The 24,317-nt window shown below is 43.1% G+C and overlaps 1 protein-coding gene across 2 annotated transcripts in view; it reads right to left on the bottom strand.

Annotated features, from left to right (window-relative positions):
* Positions 1-22,309, bottom strand: part of LOC141054217 (aldehyde oxidase-like) — a 234,811-nt gene extending 212,502 nt beyond the window's left edge. For both annotated transcript variants that reach the window (XM_073551447.1, XM_073551448.1), the window contains exons 1-4: positions 22,158-22,309; positions 10,491-10,548; positions 7,253-7,349; positions 6,246-6,354 (exon numbers count right to left, since the gene is read on the bottom strand). In XM_073551447.1, the coding sequence (XP_073407548.1) occupies positions 6,246-6,354; positions 7,253-7,349; positions 10,491-10,548; positions 22,158-22,211 (318 nt within the window). In that variant the 5' untranslated portion in view covers positions 22,212-22,309. The remainder of the gene's footprint in view (positions 1-6,245; positions 6,355-7,252; positions 7,350-10,490; positions 10,549-22,157) is intronic.
* Positions 22,310-24,317: the final 2,008 nt, after the last annotated feature.

Below are 24,317 nucleotides of genomic sequence, written 5' to 3'. Positions count from 1 at the left end.
TTGGAGTATGTCTGCAGGTATAGCCTCCTCTTCTGATGAGTCACTGTCATCCTCAGTAACATTCACACTCATGTATTCTGTGACACTTAAATCTTTAAACCTACAGTATAGTGCCATACAGGGCAAAAAAGAACTTTTTAAAAAATCTATTAAAAATTAGTAAACTGACATTCTACAGTACACACAAAGTAAGGGTAAAGGTCAATCAGACCAAAGTCAATGGAGTGAAGAATGTCCGCTTACTAATTTTTAATGGATTATTAAAAAGAGGAATATATTTTAATCTTCACAGTGCTGTATTTTTTTTTTACTTCAAGATTATGTGGCAATACTGAAGCAACATCTCAAGATCAGCCAGGAAGTTAAAGCTTGGGCAGAAATGGGTCTTCTAAATGGACAATGACCAGAAGCATACTGCCAAAATGGTAACAAAGTGGCTTCAGGATATCAAAGTCAATGTTTTGCAGAGGCCATCACAAAGCCCTGATCTCATTCCTATTGAAAATATATGGGCAAAGCTGAAAAGGCCGGTGTGAGCAAGGCGACCTACAAACCTGGATCAGCTACACCAGTTTTGTCAGGAGGAATGGGCCCAATTTTTGAACAACTATTATGAGAAGCTTGTGGAAGGAGACCCCAAACTTTTGACCCAAGTCATTCAGTTTAAGGGCGAAGGTGCCAAATACTAATGAAATGTATGTAAACTTTTGACCTTTCAGCAAGAAAAATGCCTGAAAATATTCCCTCCTTCTCACTATTTTGGCATTTGGTAAATATTAATAATTATGGCAATCCTAATTTACCTAAAACGGGAAAGGTTTATTCTGACTTCATGTCATATATCGAGAAAAGCACATGTCATATAGTGTATGTAAACTTCTGGTTTCAATTGTGTGCGTATATATATATATATATATATATACATATATACACACACACACACTGTATGTATAAACTGTGTTCCAAATTATTATGCAAAAAGAGTTTAGGAGTGATAAGGTTAGAATCTTTTTGTTTGTCATTTAAACTCATTGATGGTGACGTGTGTCAGGGCTCTTTATAGCACTGAAAGCAATTGCAGATACCTGTGCAAATTAGTTTGGCAGGTGTGTCCAAATAAAGGCAAGACTACTTAAGAAGGCTGTTCCACATTATTAAGCAGCCTACATTTTTTGCCAAAATGGGAAAGAAAAAGGATGTGTCGGCTGCTGAGAAGCAACAAATTGTGGAGTATTTAGGTCAAGGCATGACTACAATCAACATTGCCAAGACACTTCATCGTGATCATTGCACAATCAAGTAGTATGTAGCTGATTCCCAGCACACACGTGTGCGTGCTGATAAGGAAAAATTGAGAACTCTTTCCAACAGGCAATTGCGTCAGGTTAAAAGAGCAGCTGCAAAAATGCCTTGTCATAGCAGCAGACAAGTTTTTGAAGCTGCTGGTGCCTCCAACGTCCCCCGAACAACAAGATGCAGGGTCCTTCAGAGGTTTGCAGCTGTACGTAAGCCATCCTGTCGACCACCTCTATCCACTGCACACAAGCAGAAACGACTCCAGTGGGCCAAACGATACATGAAGACTGACTTCCAAACTGTTTTGCTCACCGATGAGTGTCGTGCAACGCTCGATGGTCCAGATGGATGGAGTGGAGGATGGCTGGTTGATGGACACCCCATGAAAACACGGCTAAGGCGCCAACAAGGAGGAGGTGGAGTAATGTTTTGGGCTGGAATCATGGGGAGAGAGATTGTCGGCCCCTTTAGGATCCCTGAAGGGGTAAAGATGAACTCCATAATCTACAGTATGTGGAGTTTCTAAAACAGCACTTCCTGCTATGGTTCAAGAGGAAGAACCGTTCTTTCCGCAGCAAGATCATTTTCATGCATGATAATGCACCGTCTCATGCTGCAAATAACACATCTGCATCTCTGGCTGCTATGGGCATAAAAGAGGACAAAGTTATGGTGTGGCCACCATCTTCCCTGACCTCAACCCCATTGAGAACCTCTGGAGCATCATCAAAAGGAGTGTCTATGATGGCGGGAGGCAGTTCACATCTAAGCAACAGCTCTGGGAGGGTATTCTGTCCACATGCAAAACAATTGAAGCAAAAACCATCCAAAAACTGACAAATTCAATGGACGAGAGAGTTCAGAAGCTTCTTTCGAACAAGGGGTCCTATGTGCAAATGTAACATCACCTAGAATAAAGTTTTGACTTGAAAACTGTTTGATTTAATTTTGTAATAAGCTGATAATGCTTATAATTTCACAATTGACCATTTTTTTGTTCAAAATAAAAATATAAAGGTTGAAAACTCTGCTGTGCATAATAATTTGGAACATGCATTTTGAGTGTTTCTTATTTTTAAAAATATACTGTTTTCATAGGCAGTTTGTTCAAAAACATTGCAATTATACTAGAATAGTAGATGACTGGAAAATAACAATGACTGCAATTCATATAGGTAATTTAGAGAAAATATGAGGAAATATTTTTTGCATAATAATTTGGAACACAGTGTAAATATATATATTAGTTTTATATTTATTCAGGAAGGGGGGGTCTGCCTAAATCTTGCATCAAGGCCCATCAGACGCTAGTTACATCACTGAAAGTAACCCCTTACATTTGCCCTCTTATGTCCTGGGGAAATGTGTATGTGATACCTCCATACTGAGAAGGCCTAAGGGCCCCATCACACACAGCGAGATCGCTAGCGACATCGCTGATTTTGTGACGCATCAGCGATCTCTCCGTCGATATCGCTGTGTGTGACATGTATCAGCGACTGGCCCCCCTTCCGGGTATCGCTGATCGTACAGGATCATCCTGGGCCATTTTTTGATCGTTGGTCTCCCGCTGGCCAGCGCGCATCGCTGCGTGTGGCAGCGAGAGACCAGCAATCAGCGACGCTGGACGCTGGTGTCCAACATAAACATCAGGTAACTAAGAGCTGCGCGGCTCTTGGATACCGCTGTTTACCCTAGATACCAGGGCACGTTGGTATCTAGGGTAAACAGCGGGTATTCAAGAGCCGCGCGGCTCTTAAATACTCGCTGTTTACATTGGAAACCAGCTTGCTCGCTGGTCCTGATCACTGGAGGGGCTGTCTATGTGACAGCTCACCAGCGATCAGTCTAACGATGTCCCAGCGATCCCATCCATGTCGGATCGTTGGTGGGATCGCTGGGACATCGTTATGTGTAACGGGGCCATAAGTCATTCATCTTTATAAATACAATGCACATATTTGCTATAGGGCTTCTTGAATACAACAGTGAGTAATGATTAACTGGCTCTAAAGATTTCCACATGATGTAGTGACTTGCTCTTTACCCATGGACAGGGCACAGGTAAAGAAAGTAATAAAGTACAAATATTTTATTGCTGCAAATTGAGCTATGCATTTGTACTAAAACGTAGACCTAGAGTGAAGCAAATCACACATTGCTCATGTATTGACCCAAGTCATGGAATAGATACATCTGAAAAATTACTAGTCCTCTATAGCACTTTCTGCCACAGAATATTGAAAGAAATTAAAAATGGATAGAAATTCAAGAAGATTTATTTTTGTTGATGTAGGTAGTGAATTTTGAAATGGAATGTCATTCTGTACTTTCATATTTTTTTTAGACATCAAGAAATACCTATGTGATGGAGCGCTTCCAGTAACTTTAAAGCCAGTCTAGCTAGAACATGCAACGTGCTCAGGAAAATCAGTTCTAACTAATTATCATTAATAGGTGTGGTATTATATGCATGGAGAGTTAAAAATGGCTTTTTTTCACTAACTGGATGTGCTGAATAAATTTTCTTCTGGATATTTGTGGCGAGAGCAGTGAGCCGGTTATCTTTACCCTTACCCTTGACAATCTGGCACCCACAGAAGCTGTGCTGCCACTTCTGTGGATTGTATATACAGTGGGGCAAAAAAGTATTTAGTCAGTCAGCAATAGTGCAAGTTCCACCACTTAAAAAGATGAGAGGCGTCTGTAATTTACATCATAGGTAGACCTCAACTATGGGAGACAAACTGAGAAAAAAAAATCCAGAAAATCACATTGTCTGTTTTTTTTTCATTTTATTTGCATATTATGGTGGAAAATAAGTATTTGGTCAGAAACAAGCAATCAAGATTTCTGGCTCTCACAGACCTGTAACTTCTTCTTTAAGAGTCTCCTCTTTCCTCCACTCATTACCTGTAGTAATGGCACCTGTTTAAACTTGTTATCAGTATAAAAAGACACCTGTGCACACCCTCAAACAGTCTGACTCCAAACTCCACTATGGTGAAGACCAAAGAGCTGGCAAACGACACCAGAAACAAAATTGTAGCCCTGCACCAGGCTGGGAAGACTGAATCTGCAATAGCCAACCAGCTTGGAGTGAAGAAATCAACTGTGGGAGCAATAATTAGAAAATGGAAGACATACAAGACCACTGATAATCTCCCTCGATCTGGTGCTCCACGCAAAATCCCACCCCGTGGGGTCAGAATGATCACAAGAACGGTGAGCAAAAATCCCAGAACCACGCGGGGGGACCTAGTGAATGAACTGCAGAGAGCTGGGACCAATGTAACAAGGCCTACCATAAGTAACACACTACGCCACCATGGACTCAGATCCTGCAGTGCCAGACGTGTCCCACTGCTTAAGCCTGTACATGTCCGGGCCCGTCTGAAGTTTGCTAGAGAGCATTTGGATGATCCAGAGGAGTTTTGGGAGAATGTCCTATGGTCTGATAAAACCAAACTGGAACTGTTTGGTAGAAACACAACTTGTCGTGTTTGGAGGAAAAAGAATACTGAGTTGCATCCATCAAACACCATACCTACTGCAAAGCATGGTGGTGGAAAAATCATGCTTTGGGGCTGTTTCTCTGCAAAGGGGCCAGGACGACTGATCCGGGTACATGAAAGAATGAATGGGGCCATGTATCGTGAGATTTTGAGTGCAAACCTCCTTCCATCAGCAAGGGCATTGAATATGAAACGTGGCTGGGTCTTTCAACATGACAATGATCCAAAGCACACCGCCAGGGCAACGAAGGAGTGGCTTCGTAAGAAGCATTTCAAGGTCCTGGAGTGGCCTAGCCAGTCTCCAGATCTCAACCCTATAGAAAACCTTTGGAGGGAGTTGAAAGTCCGTGTTGCCAAGCGAAAAGCCAAAATCATCACTGCTCTAGAGGAGATCTGCATGGAGGAATGGGCCAACATACCAACAACAGTGTGTGGCAACCTTGTGAAGACTTGCAGAAAACGTTTGACCTCTGTCATTGCCAACAAAGGATATATCACAAAGTATTGAGATGAAATTTTGTTTCTGACCAAATACTTATTTTCCACCATAATATGCAAATAAAATGAAAAAAAAAACAGACAATGTGATTTTCTGGATTTTTTTTTCTCAGTTCGTCTCCCATAGTTGAGGTCTACCTATGATGTAAATTACAGACGCCTCTCATCTTTTTAAGTGGTGGAACTTGCACTATTGCTGACTGACTAAATACTTTTTTGCCCCACTGTGTGTATATATATATATATATATATATATATATACACACACGTATGTACTGCTCTGGCAAAAATTAAGAGACCACCACATCAAAACCCTTGCCGTGGCCAGCCCATTCTCCAGACCTGAACCCTATTAAAAACCTCTAGAATGTAATCAAGAGGATGATGGATAGTCACAAGCCATCAAACAAAGAAGAACTGCTTAAATTTTTGAGCCAGAAGCAGTGGGAAAGACTGGTGGAAAGCATGCCAAGACGCATGAAAGCTGAAATCATGGCTATTCCACAAAATATTGATTTCTGAACTCTTCCTGAGTTAAAACATTAGTATTGTTGTTTCTAAATGATTATAAACTTGTTTTCTTTGCATTATTTGAGGTCTGAAAGCACTGAGTTTTTTTTAAATTTGACCATTTCTCCTTTTCAGAAAAAAAAACAACAAAATGTATTGCTTGGAAATTCGGAGACATGTTGTCAGAAGTTTATAGACTAAAAGAACAATTTATATTTTACTCAAATATATACCTATAAAGAGAAAAATCAGTCAAACTGAACATTTGGTAGTGGTCTCTTATTTTTTGCCAGAGCTGTATAATTCCAGCCATAAACAATATGCATTACATGTATAACCTACACAGATAAAGAGCAAGTATGCAATAAGGAGAGAAGTTCTTTCATTTGCAAATTTGTGTTTGTAAAAAACAATGTGATGAATTACCTGTACTGGGTGCAGCCTGCTGGTTGTGCTCCCAATTCCTTCCACAGTGGTGATAGCAGCTCCGTGAAGACAGCATACTGGAAGCAGGCAAGCATTGGCCGAGTAATGGCTTGATATGTTAAGACATTAACTGAAGAGAAGTGTAATCACACATATAAAGAAGCTTGGAAATGGAGGATTGACTAAACAGCAATCATATCAGGTCACTTAATGGGCTGTCATCATCTTATACCATTAAAACTACAATAAATATAGTAATCTTTGCAATGTATTTGTTATTAAAAAAAAAAAACACTCCAGTCTTCATAAAGTGCCCCTGCGCTCCTCCGATGCAGAGGCAAAGCTTGGGCCAATGGAGTGACGTTGGCACTGGTGACGTTGGCACTGCCAAACATTAGCACAGAGTATTGAAGATTAGAAAACCACTTAAATGTCTTAATAAGAAATAGAGGATCTCCTAGTTTTGGGGTTTTAAGATTGTTTGACCTGATACAAGATATCCACCCAATTCAATTTTTATTTTTCTATTTGTGGTGCAGTTTAAAGCCATAGAGTAATAGGAAAAGATATGAAACACCTGAATCACGTAGAGCAGGGTGGCCAATCCAGTCCTCCAGCAACTCAACAAGATTTCTTTTTCTATTTGCAGCTCCTTCAGCATCTGGATGAAAACAGTGAATGGAGCTAAAAGTGGCCGTTCTTGGATATTTCCACTCTGCTGCTTTTGTGCTATCTCCGGCACTACCATTGAGAATGACAAAGCAGCACAAGCTTGACAGGAGCTCTGTGTTGCCTTCATTGTCTTCTTCTACATTATTACAACACTGAAATCAAATGTTTATGACTTGGACATATTTTATATGTTTTTGCACTATGATGAATTATTTGTATTATATACTTGTCAAAATCATACACTATTGCTTCTTAATATATTATGTCAGCAGCAGCTTAAAAATAGGTTTATTTTAAGGTTTTAATTTTCATAGATGTTTTGAAACTAAGGATACATAATCTTCTTGGTAACAGGATTAATTGTAGATACCATTACAGTACACGCACCACATCCTCCTCCGCCACAACCGTATTTTGTTCCAGTAAGAAGGACTGTTAGAGATCAATTAAGGAAATAACAGAGGACATGATAGAAAACTGACTTTTTTATTGATATCATTGATATTATTTGACATTATTTATATTGTATAGATGCTATGGTAATAGCTAAACCTGTAGACCGGTGCCTAGAATAAGTACAGTATGTATTAGTGCCCAAGAGCATTAAAAGAGGCAACAACAAAACTGTGCCTGGTTAATTTAACACCACAAAGGGCCTGATGTTTCGACTCTTCAGTGAACCTTTCCTAAGATTGTGATATGCTCATTGTAGAGCCGAAACATAGGGAACAACGTGATTTTCAAATAAACCACGTACCATTTTGCACTTGAAGATCATGGTGCTGCCATCTCTTGGCCGACCTTTGAAGATGTGTTCCATCCTTGTGGTCACACGCATGGGGCACTCAGGCTACATTGGTTTGGAGAGTGCGGTATCCAACAATGGTTGGCTAATAGTACCCAAGACATATCTCACTAATGAAGAATTGAAGAAAACTTGATATATTCAGCAATCGTAATAGTTTTAGTAAATGATTATAAGAATCAATACACAGTTATGGCGTATAGAAAGTAAATCGATAAAGGTCCAAGCATTCGCACCATTTTATCATGTTTTAAATCAAATAAAGTATAAAACAAATCTCTGCGATATGGATGACAATTTGCTAAAGCGCCTACATCACTGAGTAAATATATAAATGTAATGCAACTCGAAATGTATCAGAATCTATAAATATTATATACCAAAGATACAGACATCACATTTGGTGCATATTCACTCGTATGCCAGTCAGTTAGTAACATTACAGTGCCGACCATAAATGACCATCAGGGCCGCATCTGCCATTGTGGAGAGATAAACATTCAGCCTCAGGCAGCATTCTGAGGTATCTCTCAATCCTACAAAACATTCGCTCACAGGGTGAAATGAATTTTAACCTTGCTTAAAAATTATTAATCTGGACAGCACATTGTCCTGTGTAAACAGGACATGTGATGCAGAGAACATGATGTTCAATGGGGACAGAAAGATATTATTAACAAGTATGGAAGTGTATTCTGCAAGTCTAAACAGGGAAACAGGGAAAAAAACGACCGCTGAATCTCTGATCAGAAGTCATTTAATGGCTACGATCAGACTGCCAAATTAGGAACCAATATGTGCAGGTTAGATGGTTGAGGGCCCGGCATTATGTGACTCTGCAATTATGCATTATGGCAATCCTGGTCACAGTGGTTATAAATCAACACAACCGTCACCTCTAAATATATCGCGAAACAATCACTGACATCAGGGAGACCAGTCAAAGAAAACACTGCGGCAGCCGGCAAAGGCGCTCAGTCAGTGAAATCCTAGGTGCATTGCTCCCTGGGAAATACGAATATGCAAATAAAGTCCGTGGAGCCTCATTTAAGAGTCTCAAACACGGGACTAGCCAGATCTTCCTCCAGGGAAGAATTGAAATATTACCAGTAGGGCACTGCTGACAGTAGACACAGTGTGGATAGATTCCTTGGCAAAGAGCCACCATAGGGCTTATTGTAAAACACATACACTCACTGGCCACTTTATTAGGTACACCATGCTAGTAAGGGGTTGGAGCCCCTTTTGCCTTCAGAACTGCCTCAATTCTTCGTGGCAGAGATTCAACAAGGTGCTGGAAGCATTCCTCAGAGATTTTGGACCATATTGACATGATGGCATCACACAGTTGGCGCAGATTTGTCGGCTGCACATCCCTGATGCGAATCTCCCGTTCCACCACATCCCAAAGATGCTCTATTGGATTGAGATCTGGTGACTGAGGAGGCCATTTGAGTACAGTAAACTCATTGTCATGTTCAAGAAACCAATCTGAGATGATTCGAGCTTTATGACATGGCGCATTATCCTGCTGAAAGTAGCCATCAGATGTTGGGTACATTGTGGTCATAAAGGGATGGACATGGTCAGCAACAATACTCAGGTAGGCTGTGGCGTTGCAACGATGCTCAATTGGTACCAAGGGGCCCAAAGAGTGCCCAGAAAAAATTCCCCACACCATGACACCACCACCACCAGCCTGAACCGTTGATACAAGGCAGGATGGATCCATGCTTTCATGTTGTTTACGCCAAATTCTGACCCTACCATCCGAATGTCGCAGCAGAAATCGAGACTCATCAGACCAGGCAACGTTTTTCCAATCTTCTACTGTCCAATTTCGATGAGCTTGTGCAAATTGTAGCCTCAGTTTCCTGTTCTTAGCTGAGAGGAGTGGTACCCAGTGTGGTCTTCTGCTGCTGTAGCCCATCTGCCTCAAAGTTCAACGCACTGTGCGTTCAGAGATGCTCTTCTGCCTACCTTGGTTGTAACGGGTGGCAATTTGAGTCACTGTTGCCTTTCTATCAGCTCGAACCAGTCTGCCCATTCTCCTCTCACCTCTGGCATCAACATGGCATTTCCGGCCACAGAACTGCCGCTCACTGGATTTTTTTTCTTTTTCGGACCATTCTCTGTAAACCCTAGAGATGGTTGTGTGTGAAAATCCCAGTAGATCAGCAGTTTCTGAAATTCTCAGACCAGCCCTTCTGGCACCAACAATCATGCCACGTTCAAAGGCACTCAAATCACCTTTCTTCCCCATACTGATGCTCGGTTTGAACTGCAGGAGATTGTCTTGACCATGTCTACATGCCTAAATGCACTGAGTTGCCGCCATGTGATTGGCTGATTAGAAATTAAGTCTTAACACACAGTTGGACAGGTGTACCTAATAAAGTGGCCAGTGAGTGTATAACACACGGTATACTTTTTTGTGGTGGCTCTCTTCTCTATACACCTATACATTTGAATAAATTATATGCACTTTATAGCCAGAGGCCAAAATAACACTCTTTTAGCTTCCATTTGGTGAATGTAGCCTTTGAAAATGTTAGTATGAATTCAGCTTAATGCATGTAGTGTGCACTTAGCTGAATTCATACTAAAGAAGCTGCACTTAGCTGAATTCATACTAAAGAAGCCTTAAATTAACAGCATTTATAGATTAGGACTCTGTGACTCCACCTCACCCACACCAGTAGCTTTTGACCAATAGATATATAAATATACAAAAAAAATAACAAATATATTTTGCTTTAGAAGGATACGTTTCTTACGAAGATATGGCAAAAGCATGACTTCTGGATCAGCATTTTTCTCAAGAATCTATGGAAAACAGTTTAATATTACGTGAAAAATATGTTTCAGTAAAGTTGTGCAGCATCTTTTTGGATGCATTTAAAAAAAACTCAAAACAGGAAAAAAATATTTTTCCTAATAACTGGCTGTAAATGATGTTAAGGGTTTGCTCTCATCAGAGTTTAAACTCAGCAAGCATAATGTGAGAAAGCCTTGCATTGCACTCGCTACAATGTTATTCAATTAGGCAGTGCTCATCTGAAAGTTTTTCCTCACCTGGAATTGGGGTGAGGAAAAATTTGCAGCATAAAACACCCGAGACTCAGCAATCAAAAACAATGGGTGCGAGAAAAACAATTGCACCTCACACGGACTATGTGTGTCATGGGATTTTTACATATCCATCTCATAGGAAACCCAAAATTTATCCAATTAAGTACAATAAATTAACAGTGTGAAACATCAGAATAGAATAGTTATATTGATAGAATAAAAGAAAAAATGGTGTGGGGTCCCCCTTAATTTTCTTAACCAGTTGAGGGAAAGCCAACAGATGGGAGCTGATGTTTATAGTCTGGGAAAAGGGTAATAAAAATGGTGCTTCCCAGGCTTTTTCTTTTCAGCTCACAGCTGTCTACTTAGTCTTTAATAGTAATTAACAAGATGTAACACCCCAAAACAATGATATGGGGTTCCCCTATTATTAATAACCAGCAAAGGCTAGACAGACAGCTGTGGGCTGATATTAATAGCCTAGGAAGGGGCCATTGATATTGGCCCCCTCCCAGAATAAAAACATCAGCCCTCAGCCGCCCCAGAAATGGAGCAACTATTAGGTGTGATAATTCTGGCACTTAACATCTGCTCTTCCCACTTGCCCTGGTATGGTGGCAAGTGGAGCAATAGTATTAGATGTCATCTGACATTACAAAGCTGATATCAACCCCAATACTATTACTCTACTTGCCACCACACCCGGGCAAGTGGGAAGAGCGGAGGCAAAGTGCCAGAATTGGCGCATCTAATGGATCTGCCATTTGTAGGGTGGCTGAGGGCTGATGTTCTTATTCTGGGAACAACCAATATCAATGGCCCCTTCATGTGCTACTAATATCAGCCCGCAGTTGTCTGCCTAGCCTTTGCTGGTTATTAATGATAGGGGGAACCGCACATCATTTTTTGGGTGTCACCTCTTGTTAATAACCAGTAAAGGCTAAGTTCACAGCTGTGACTTGATATTAATGGCCTGGGAAGCTTCATTTTTTCATTACCCCCTTTACAGACTATATAGATAAGTCCCCATCTGTTGGCTTTCCCTCAACTGGTTAAAAGAATTAAGGGGGACCCCAGGCCACTTTTATTTACCGTAATTTTTTAATTAGTAGCTAAATACATGTACGGTAATCTACACACGCACTGCACAAATTATATACATCACTGACATATTTCTATCTATATCTGTATATAGGATTGTTTTATTAGTTCAAAAACTAGCTTAAAATGACAAAGAATTACTGAATGCAAAATCTGATGTTAAAAAAGCATTGCATATGGATTGCATACGCATGTCATGCTGATGCCATTTGAGAGAAAAACGCACACTCACCTTGCACTTGTGGCGCCCCTGAGGGTTCGGTCGCCACAGAGGTACTGCACCTCCTCCTGAGGTGTGGTGACCCACCATTCAGGTAAGGTGGAGACTCCTGACCACACTCCAACACCTGCATACCACACAACATAGTAGTGTAGCAAAGCACCCTTTGGTGGCTCCCTGCTTGGAACACGAAGCATGCTGGGAGGCGGGTGGAGTTTAGTTTGCACTAAAAGAGCGGGAAGAGGATAGGATTTAGTCAGTTAGTCACAGGAGTCTGACGAGGTCAGTCTGTGAAAGGAGATCCCCTGAGTGGGATGGATGAAGGAAGTGCTGCAGCCGACCTCAGTGATCTGGGTCCGCTGGCACAAGAAAGGAACATTGATAGAAAGCCTAACACTCCATAAGAAGGGGAGAATTAGTACAGAACATGAGGAGAAGAAGAGAACAAGGACCAGGGTTAGAGGAGAACCCTTCCCAAGTTCTAAGCGCAAGGCCGGGGTCTGGTCCCCGAGTTTGTATGGATACTAATGGTCCTGTAGCAGACACCGGAGGAATAGAAGTAGTGACCACTTTATTCCCACACCAGACTTGGGGGCACAACAGCAACGTGTGTGAGCCAGGACTAGGTAGAAGGAGTCCCCGAAGTAGGCTACAGCTGTCTGCCATACAAGTAGAATTCTTAGGAACATCTGACAGGAGGAACTCCAGTGTAACTAAGTACTGTGAGTACTTCACTAAAAGGCGCTAAGAGGGAGACGTTCAGAAAAGGCACATATGCTGACGGAGTGTTGGAAAGGAGTACTTCATCTTGCCTGGAAGTTGGCGGAGCTCCTGACCCGGAGGACACGGCACTCATGCGGGCACCTGTACCACAACAGACTGTGAGTAAAGCTTTGGAACTACATACCCTGGTGTCCTCCACTTATTCCTGCGTCAACCTGCCTGGCACTGCTACATCACTCCTGCGCCTGACACTACACCATTTAAGTGTCACTTCACCTACTGTTGTGAGTTCATTTTCCCCTTCATTACTGAGGCCCGAGGAACTCCCTCTTCTGGTAAAGAAAGGTAGTGAGCCTGATTATCAAACACCTGAGGCTGATGATGATGACAGGCTGAGTGGAGTTACTGACTGGATATAAGGCTGCCGACGCCCTTCTGCCCTGCAGGTGATTTCTCTGTGGGATCCTTGGAGACCAGTCTGAATTCCTGCTCCTCTAAAGCTAAGTTTGCTGCTCGGCCTTTTGCTTTGGTGCTTTGACTTTGTTTTGCTTTGTTTTTCTGGATTTCTGCCATTCCCTTCTGGGGTGTGCTGAATTCATTTAGCTCTGTCTTCTGAAAATACCTGAGTGCTGATTTAGTTTTTGAAGCCTAGCTGCTTCAGGGCCTTTTTCATATCAGCTTGTTGGCTTATGTCTTTGATAGGGTTTTGGCAGATTGCAGACAGCAGCCTTCCTGTCCTTTCCTATCTAGGTAGTTTTGGGCCCCGTCTTTGCTCAGTCTATCTTTCTGTCTGTGTTAGTATTTTCATCTTGCTTCACCGTCATTATATGTTGGGGGCTGCCTATTGCTTTGGGGTCTGCTCTGGGGCAGTTTAGATTTCCCCTTTCTTTCTTTAGGCCTATGTAATTCTCCGGCTGTGATCGAGGGGTCTAGGGCATCGTAGGAACCCCCCACGGCTACTGCTAGTTGTGTTGATAGGTTCAGGGGTCTGCAATCTGATAGTTGCCAACTTCTCTGGTTTTCTGGACTTACCTTGTATTTCTGCTTTTGCCTCCTACGGTGACTCATTCATAACAACCTACTCTGCCCTGGGACTACAGCCCTGCCTGTGGAGGGCTATAACATCATTGCTGCACCACACCATCTGTCCCAGAGGAGCTGTTTGCAGCGTCGGCTTAACATCTTCCTTGCCGAACACCAAAGGTGGCGTCACGAATCACTTATAAACTTTCACCACCATAAGGGCTTTTGCAATGGAGCCCCCGGGCCACGGACCGGGTCACTGCTGCCGTGACAACTCCCGTTGAGAAGATCAACCGGCCCGGTACCGAGTACCCCACAGCCCTGGCGTGGGAGGGCGCTCCACACTCACATGACATATGGATGCTAGGTGAGACTACATGAGAAAAAAAACGCATGACATTCGCCTGACACTCTCAAACTTTTCTGGCTGAAAATCTCAGCTACTTTTTATACCTAGATGCGCGCATACTGAGAAATATTATATTCTTTCTGTATGTTAATGATTTCTTTCAGGCTCTGGAAGAAATCCCTGCATCCTCCCCTAATTGTAATACTACCCCCTTCCCATCAGCATCAGTTATGGCCCCGGAATCCCACGCCTGCGCTCCCTCAGAAATACATACCTCATCCTCCCTTCTGTGGGCACTGCATTCAGGGATCTTCTACGCAGGCACCAAAGACTTCTCCTCCAGTGACCTCTGGTGTGCGCATCGATAAGCTGCTCTCCCCACTTCCTCCCTGCACAGTCATTTCTAGGAACCATGTGTACATGGTGATGACTGTGGGGAGAGCATCTTATCGGGGCACACACCAGAGGTCACTGAAGCAAAAGTTGCCGGCGCCTGCGCAGAAGATCCCTGAATGCAGTACCCACAGAAGGGAGGATGAGGTATATATTTCTCAGGGAATGCAGGGTACAGGCGCGGAATTTCGGGGCCATAATTGACGCTGATGGGAGGGAGGTAGTATTACAATGTAGACATAGACAGGAGGCATTCATTTCTTCCAGGCACTGCATGCTCCAGAGCCTGGAAGAAATCATTTACATAAAGACAGAATATAAGATTGCTCAGCAACAATACCATTCTTATGAGGCATACAGGTGGGACTAGTGTAACATTTCTATTTTCCTGTATGCCCATATTAATAGGTCATATACCTCCTGGGGGTGACAGATTCCAGGTTTCTTTTTTAATGAACTGTAAAAATGACCTTGAATCATGATTCACCAGCTCAATAAAATTTCGGCAATACCAATACCAAACTTGTCTATTTTTTTTTTTATTTTAGTAGAAAAAAACATAAATTTGTAAGAAAAAAAAGGTTTTTACTTTGTTTATGTTAATGCTTATGGTCATGTGTTTGTCACATTTTAACATGCGTGTGGAAAATTGCTTATACGCACTTGCACAGTAAATAACATTGGTCAATGTGCACGTTGACCAAAAACACCCCTTGGGCTGTCACACAAACTATCGTAAAGTGCTCAACCAACTCCTTTAAATTGTTACTTGCAATCTTTGGAGCGTACAGGCTCCACCGTGACTTCTAAGACATCTTTATTAAACAGGACTTCACTCCAGCACATCCATAAGACCCAGTCTTTCTTACAACAAATTGACTGAATATGAATACACTAGCTGTTTGAAGCCAGCTAACGCTCGGCACGCTCATTGCTATCTAATTAACGCTGCTTGTGATTAAACTAAAGTAAATTAAATTAAAATGAAGTTAATAACAATAATAATCATTAAAAATCTGAATAATACTATGCGGATGCAATTAAATGTACGTTTACCTTGGCTGAAGTGGTTGAATTACATAGAAAAAAGTTCTGCGTGTGGTAATGTGGGGGGGGGGCAGAGCCTCGTGTGGTAATGTGTGGGGACGGAGCCTCGTGTGGTAATGTGTGGGGACGGAGCCTCGTGTGGTAATGTGTGGGGACGGAGCCTCGTGTGGTAATGTGTGGGGACGGAGCCTCGTGTGGTAATGTGTGGGGACGGAGCCTAGTGTGGTAATGTGTGGGGACAGAGCCTAATGTGGTAATGTGTGAGGACGGAGCCTCATGTGGTAATCTGTGGGGCCAGGGCCTGGTGTGGTAATGTGTGGGGACGCAGCCTCGTGTGGTAATGTGTGGGGACGGAGCCTCGTGTGGTAATGTGGGGGGACAGAGCCTCGTGTGGTAATGTGGGGGGACGGAGCCTCGTGTGGTAATGTGTGGGGACGGAGCCTCGTGTGGTAATGTGGGGGGACGGAGCCTCGTGTGGTAATGTGTGGGGATGGAGCCTCGTGTGATAATGTGCGGGGACGGAGCCTCGTGTGGTAATGTGTGGGGACAGAGCTTCGTGTGGTAATGTGTGGGGACGGAGCCTCATGTGGTAATGTGTGGGGACGGAGCCTCATGTGGTAATGTGGGGGGACGGAGCCTCGTGTGGTAATGTGTGGGGATGGAGCCTCGTGTGGTAATGTGTGGGGACGGAGCTTCGTGTGGTAATGTGTGGGGATGGAGCCTCGTGTGGTAATGTGGGGGGACGGAGCCTCATGTGGTAATGTGTGGGGATGGAGCCTCGTGTGCTAATGTGTGGGGACGGAGCCTCATGTGGTAATGTGGGGGGATGGAGCCTCGTGTGGTAATGTGGGGGGTGGGATTATGTGTGGTAATGTGGTGGGGGCGGGATTATGTGTGGTAATGTGGTGAGGGAAGGGATTATGTGTGGCAATGTGGTGGGGGGCAGGATTTTGTGTGGTAATGTGGTGGGGGGCGGGATTATGTGTGGTAATGTGATGGGGGCGGGATTATGTGTGGTGATGTGGTGGGGGGCAGGATTATGTGTGCTAATGTGGTGGGGGGCAGGATTATGTGTGGTAATGTGGTGGGGGGGCGGGATTATGTGTGGTAATGTGGTGGGGGGGCGGGATTATGTGTGGTGATGTGGTGGGGGGCCAGAATTGTGTGTGGTGATGTGGTGGGGGGCAGAATTGGGTGTGGTGGGGGGCAGAATTGGGTGTGGTGATGTGGTGGGAGGTGGGAGCCTCGTGTGGTAATGTGGTGGGGGCGGGATTATGTGTGGTGATGTGGTGGGGGGCCGGGATTGTGTGTGGTGATGTTGTGGGGGGTGGGATTGTGTGTGGTGATGTTGTGGGGGGTGGGATTGTGTGTGGTGATGTGGTGGGGGGGCGGTATTGTGTGTGGTGATGTGGTGGGGGCCGGATTGTGTGTGGTAATGTGGTGGGGGGGCGGGATTGTGTGTGGTAATGTGGTGGAGCGGGATTGTGTGTGGTAATGGAGTGGTGGGCGGGATTATGTGTGGTAATGTGGTGGGGCGGAGCTACTGTGCAGGGGCGGGATTAGCGAGTAATCACGATGCCTCTTATATATACACAGATAGAGACCTTCTATGATGTTCAGAATAGCTTAAAAAGATTTTTTATCACAGCTGTGACTAAAACAATTTTTAAAGTTCGAAATGCATCAATCGAGATGCTTCAATAAAATCTGGATTTTATGGATGTGCTGAACTGACTTTCTATGTTTAGTATTAAAAATCAGACAAGTCATATCTGAAATTGTACACAAAATTGTTTCCATTCAGGCATCAAATTGTGGACCTGAAGATAGTGATAAGATGTACATATACCAAACTTATTGTCCGAAGTTATCACATTCCAATCTCTCACTATCCACGAAACGTTTGAATGCAACTCCACTTTTATTATATTTTATTAAAACTGGTAATTAATGTACACTACAGACAATATTTAAAAAATTGGGTTCCCAACTGTTTATTAATTATATAGAAGCCGTCATCACTCGCTGCTCATCAGGTTAGTAGTTCATGCATCAACATCATTGTGAATGCTCTTGGGGCAACAAGAACTAAGAAGGAAATGGGACTGGCCACATCTGACAGGGAGGGATGTTGGATGTTATAAATGGCATAAAGTGTCCTATGTTGTTACACATGAACCCATAGAGAACACCGGGTACAGTCCAAGTATGTTGGGGGAGAGGGGCATGTAGTTTAGGTTTTATAATTGGTTCTGCTGCACCAGTTGTCGGTGGTCGTGGACATTGCAGACGCACCATCTAAATACATTCATCGTAATATCAATTAATCAACCTGATTAGCTGTGATAGAATCTGGTATGCAAATGGTTTTCTTTATCGTTATTTATTAAGGACTAGTGTTGAGCATTCCGATACCGCAAGTATCGGGTATCGGCCGATACTTGCTGTATCGGAATTCCGATACCGACTTCCGATATTTTTTCAATATCGGAATTCGGCATCGGAATCGGAAGTTCAAAGTTGATTGACAGCCTGACGTCATCATGATGCGCTGTGTGTGCGCATCATGATGCGCCGTCATTTCGGGCCTTCCGGGGGTCTCTGCCGGCCTGCCGGGGGGCTGTGTGGACTGCCCGGCGTCTGTACCGGCCTGCCGGGGGGCTGTGCCGGCCTGCCGGGGGGCTGTGTTGACTGCCCGGGGTCTGTACCGGCCTGCCCGGGGTCTGTACCGGCCTGCCGGGGGGCTGTGCCGGCCTGCCGGTGGTCTGTGCACCCTGTGGGGGTCTGTACCGGCCTGCCGGGGGGCTGTGCCGGCCTGCCGGTGGTCTGTGCACCCTGTGGGGGTCTGTACCGGCCTGCCGGGGGGCTGTGCCGGCCTGCCGGGGGGCTGTGCTGATGTCCGGGGGTCTGTGCAAGCATCGTCCGATGGGACTACAAGTCCCATCGGGCGATGCCTGCTACCATGACAGTGATTGACACATTAGCCAATGATGGGACAGTAGTAGTCCCATCATCCGGCTAATGTGTTAAATGTTAAAAAAAAAAAAAAAATACTACATACATACTACATGCATGCTACATACATACTACATGCTACATACATACTACATATATACTACATACATACTACATACATGCTACATACATACTACATGCATGCTACATACATACTACATGCATGCTACATACATACTACATGCTACATACATACTACATGCATGCTACATACATACTACATACATACTGCATGCTACATACATACTACATACATACTACATACATACTACATGCATGCTACATACATACTACATGCATGCTACATACATACTACATGCATGCTACATGCATGCTACATACATACTACATGCCACATACATACCACATACATACTACATACATACTACATACTACATATATACTACATGCATGCTACATACATACTACATGCTACATACATACCACATACATACTACATACATGCTACATACTACATACATACTACATACATACTACATGCATGCTACATACATACTACATGCATGCTACATACATACTACATGCCACATACATACTACATACATACTACATACATACTACATGCTACATACATACTACATATATACTACATGCATGCTACATACATACTACATGCTACATACATACCACATACATACTACATACATGCTACATATATACTACATGCATGCTACATACATACTACATATATACTACATGCATGCTACATACATACTACATGCTACATGCATGCTACATACATACTACATGCTACATGCATGCTACATACATACTACATACATACTACATGCTACATACATACCACATATATACTACATACATACAATACATTCATACAATACATACATAGACATACAGTACATATAACAGAGTAACATACTTACCAATACTTGTCACATTGTTCCCCGAAGCCATTGTCTTTTCCGGAATAAATATTAACATAGCAAACCACAAAAATACTCACCCACGATCCGAAGCAGTCCACGAGTGTGTCCCACGATGATCTTGGGTAGAGAACTGCAGCATCAGCTGTTGCTGCCGTTCTCTACGGGCTGCAGGAATCCAATGACGGAAGGTAGGTATCCTTCCGCACTGTATTCCTCCGCCACTTAAAAAAAAAAAAAGTCCCTAGTCTCACTTTATGCCATTGCTGCGTGGGAAATTCCCACACAGCAATGGCATAAAGTGAGACTAGGGACTTTTTTTTTTTTAAGTGGCGGAGGAATACAGTGCGGAAGGATACCTACCTTCCGTCATTGGATTCCTGCAGCCCGTAGAGAACGGCAGCAACAGCTGATGCTGCAGTTCTCTACCCAAGATCGTCGTGGGACACACTCGTGGACTGCTTCGGATCGTGGGTGAGTATTTTTGTGGTTTGTTATGTTAATATTTATTCCGGAAAAGACAATGGCTTCGGGGAACAATGTGACAAGTATTGGTAAGTATGTTACTCTATGTTATATGTACTGTATGTCTATGTATGTATTGTATGAATGTATTGTATGTATGTAGTATATATGTGGTATGTATGTAGCATGTAGTATGTATGTAGTATGTATGTAGCATGCATGTAGCATGCAGTATGTATGTAGCATGCATGTAGTATATATGTAGTATGTATGTGGTATGTATGTAGCATGTAGTATGTATGTAGCATGCATGTAGTAAGTATGTAGCATGCATGTAGTATATATGTAGTATGTATGTAGCATGTAGTATGTAGCATGCATGTAGTATATATGTATGTATGTAGCATGTAGTATGTATGTAGCATGCATGTAGTATATATGTAGCATGTAGTATGTATGTAGCATGCATGTAGTATGTATGTAGCATGCATGTAGTATGTATGTAGCATGCATGTAGTATGTATATGGTATGTATGTAGCATGTAGTATGTATGTAGCATGCATGTAGTATATATGTAGTATGTATGTAGCATGTAGTATGTATGTAGCATGCATGTAGTATATATGTAGTATATAGCATGTAGTATGTATGTAGCATGCATGTAGTATATATGTAGTATGTAGCATGTAGTATGTATGTAGCATGCATGTAGTATATATGTGTTATGTATGTAGCATGTAGCATGCATGTAGCATGCATGTAGTATGTATGTAGTATATATGTGGTATGTATGTAGCATGCAGTATGTATGTAGCATGCATGTAGTATATATGTAGTATGTATGTTGCATGTAGTATTTATGTAGTATGAATGTAGCATGTATGTAGTATGTAGTATGAATGTAGCATGTATGTAGTATGCATGTTGTATGTATGTAGCATGTAATTTTTTTTTTTTTTTTTTTTTTTTACATTTAACACATTAGCCGGATGATGGGACTACTACTGTCCCATCATTGGCTAATGTGTCAATCACTGTCATGGTAGCAGGCATCGCCCGATGGGACTTGTAGTCCCATCGGACGATGCCTGCACAGACCCCCGGAGCCTGCACAGACCACCGGCAGGCCGGCACAGCCCCCCGGCAGGCCGGCACAGCCCCCCGGAGCCTGCACAGCCCCCCGGCAGGCCGGCACAGCCCCCCGGCAGGCCGGCACAGCCCCCCGGCAGGCCGGCACAGCCCCCCGGAGCCTGCACAGACCACCGGCAGGCCGGCACAGCCCCCCGGCAGGCCGGCACAGCCCCCCGGCAGGCCGGCACAGCCCCCCGGAGCCTGCACAGACCACCGGCAGGCCGGCACAGACCACCGGAGCCTGCACAGACCCCCTGGCAGGCCGGCACAGCCCCCCGAAAGGCCCGTACAGACCCCAGAGAGGCTGTACAAGGGCAGGAAAGGGTTTTTCTTATTCCGATACCGGAAGTCCCATAGACTTGAATGGGACTTCCGGTATCGGAATCGGCGATACCGATACTTTTTTTAAAGATCGGCCGATACCATCCGATACGATACTTTGAAGTATCGGACGGTATCGCTCAACTCTATTAAGGACCATTATTGACGAAAGATGGGCATTTGAGGTTCTCTGGGCAATAAGATAGCTTGTCTCAATGTGAAGCTCTATGTGCTGGTGTAGGAGGTCATTGGATTTCGTGCACTGTTGTGATCCATAATATAAACCAGATTGGTACATGGTGCGATTTTTTTTCAACGCAGACCATTGGTTCATGTGTAAAATAGGTTTTCGGCACTAGCATTTGCAGATCTCATCTCAACCGTGGGTCTAAGAATCTATGAAGGTTCTATGAAGCTTTCAGTATGGGTCCCTAGACCTGCGGGCAAGACGGCACTTGTATCTGTAATTCGGAACAAACACACCTGTAAAATACTTTTCTGAAACTGGTCTAATACTGGGAAGTCTTGTGATTTACCCCTATTCTCATTACAGTACACAACATATGTATTCTTATTGTATGGAAGAAACTAGCTTTGATTTTGCAACTAATGATTAATCTCTATGTAAGAGAAGAAAAAACATCCCATGTAATAGGACCCTCGGCTTACCTTCCTCCCATTGACATAGAATAGTAGTTGGTCGGATTCAGCAAGGCCTGTCATGTTTTCAGAGTTTTCTCCGAGTGTCTGAGTTCAACTAGAAGTTTCATTTCGGGAACTGAGCAAATAAAGGAAAACAGCTAGATGCCTCCCCCTTGTTTCCATTGGCAGGAGTGTCCTGGACATTCCTCAGTTAAAGAAACAACACAAAATGAAAGGTGATATACATATATATTGCTGCTTTAACCACTTATCCACAACCTGTTTTGGTCAATAATGACCAGAGCCATTTTTTCATATGTTTTGCATATACTGGTCTTCCAGCCTTCCTTTTCCTTTTATTCTTTTAGGATATTACAGCAATTTTTACATTTTTTTTTATTTTGTAACAAATAGAGATTCATATTTTACCAAATATTAGTTGCTTTTCTTTACCAATTGTGATCTATTACTTGGTGGGAAAAAAAAGAAACAAAACATTTTTTCATGTTCAAGTTTTTGTTTTTAGAAGGAGATAAGAACTGAAAAATATAAGCTGCATTTTTTTCAGATTTTATGATAAATGACATGCCCTAGGTGTCAGGAGGAAAGAAGCTTGAATATGATTGGAGGCATGTAATCATTCTTTTGCCATTGTTTTTTATTTTATTTTTGCTTTTTTTATAATTTGTGCCCTCAAAAGGACAAATCATTTTGATAACTTTATAGTTGTATTGATGTTTTACTTATTTTCTTTTGTTACATAGAATTAAGTATATAGTATGGCGTCCATGAATCACATACGTGTTCTATACATCATTTTCATAAATAAAACACATACTTATTATAGCCTATTCAGCAATTCACATGTCCCAGTCTTTTTGCAGACCGCGTGTTCGCGAAAAAAATCACAAAGTCGTGTCTGTTTCTATTACAGACAAAGTTACTCATACAAGTCTACTGGTTTGTAAAACTTCAGAGACCAGAGGTATGGCATCACTGTGCAGTCCGTGTGCTTGTCTGTGATTAACGTTGCAACATGTAGAAGCTTTTATTTTCATGCCTGAAAATCACAGATGAAATACTGATAGTAAAAACTGATGCACTAACACTGATGAACCTCAGATAAAATCATAGATGAAACTCAGGACTGCTTTTTTGTGTATGTGAAAAATCACTGATGTCTGAATGAGGCCTTAGGCGATATGCCTGTTATTCCTGCATAGTCTAAATTATACTTTGGCAGCTTTTCCTGACGTATAATTTAAAGGGAACCTGACAATCGAATGTGCTATCTAACCATGTGCTGTATGAGTCAGAGCCTGCCTGAATGATTGCAGCCAGATATGTTTTACTCTGGAAAGCTTGTACATTTCAGGGAAAATATAGTTTGAAGAATCAGCTTTACAGATTCACAGGTCTCTTTCTTGTGTATATGTAAGAGGAAGAACCGGACCGGGGATAACATTCTTGCGCCGGGTACGGAACAGTCACCTTTGTTGTCCGGGGGAAAGCTTAGGAATCCGGACTAACCTTTGCACTCGACAGCAGGGGACGTGGCTAAGTTAAAAAAAAAAAAAAAGCCTGAGCGTGCAAAAGAGCAGAGGGACTTGGTGGGAGCACGCAGCGTGCAGCAGACAATGTTTGGGGCTCCATCCTCTGAGCACTGTGACAGCGCAGGCCCGCGCTACAGAGGCTCTGTGACCAAGTACAAAGACTGTGACCAGAGACGTGCCATGGGCCCGTTGGCTCCCGCAACTGAAGTTGCCAAACGCTCCAGGCCAGTAAGTACCGCACGCGTGCAGCTTAAGAAGGACCGGGTGACTCACCGTGAACTGTGCCCTTTCTCACCTGCATTCATCTGTCGAGCTACATTAAGCTCCAGCAATGTTGGAGACTGCACTTCACTCCGCACGACAAATCCTGGACTCAGGACCCCATACAAGACATCAAGGACTCACCATCCCCGCCAGGAACCGGATCATCAACGCCTTCAGGATGACATCAGACTCAAATGCGTTGGCACCACCGTTTGAACCTAGGACTCTGCAGTTAGGAAACCGTCGGACTGATACATTAACCCTTAATGAACGGTTGCTTTGCTTATTATAATTGTTACCTCAACCAGCACACCCTTTGTGCTAATATCATCTGCTATACCTCTGTTTATCCCTTCTCCTCCCTGCATGG

The sequence above is a fragment of the Dendrobates tinctorius genome, unplaced genomic scaffold (genome assembly GCF_039654945.1).
Source record: "Dendrobates tinctorius isolate UK_male_01 unplaced genomic scaffold, ASM3965494v1 ptg000177l, whole genome shotgun sequence".
NCBI lineage: Eukaryota > Metazoa > Chordata > Amphibia > Anura > Dendrobatidae > Dendrobates > Dendrobates tinctorius.
This window is presented reverse-complemented; position numbering and strand designations above follow the sequence as displayed.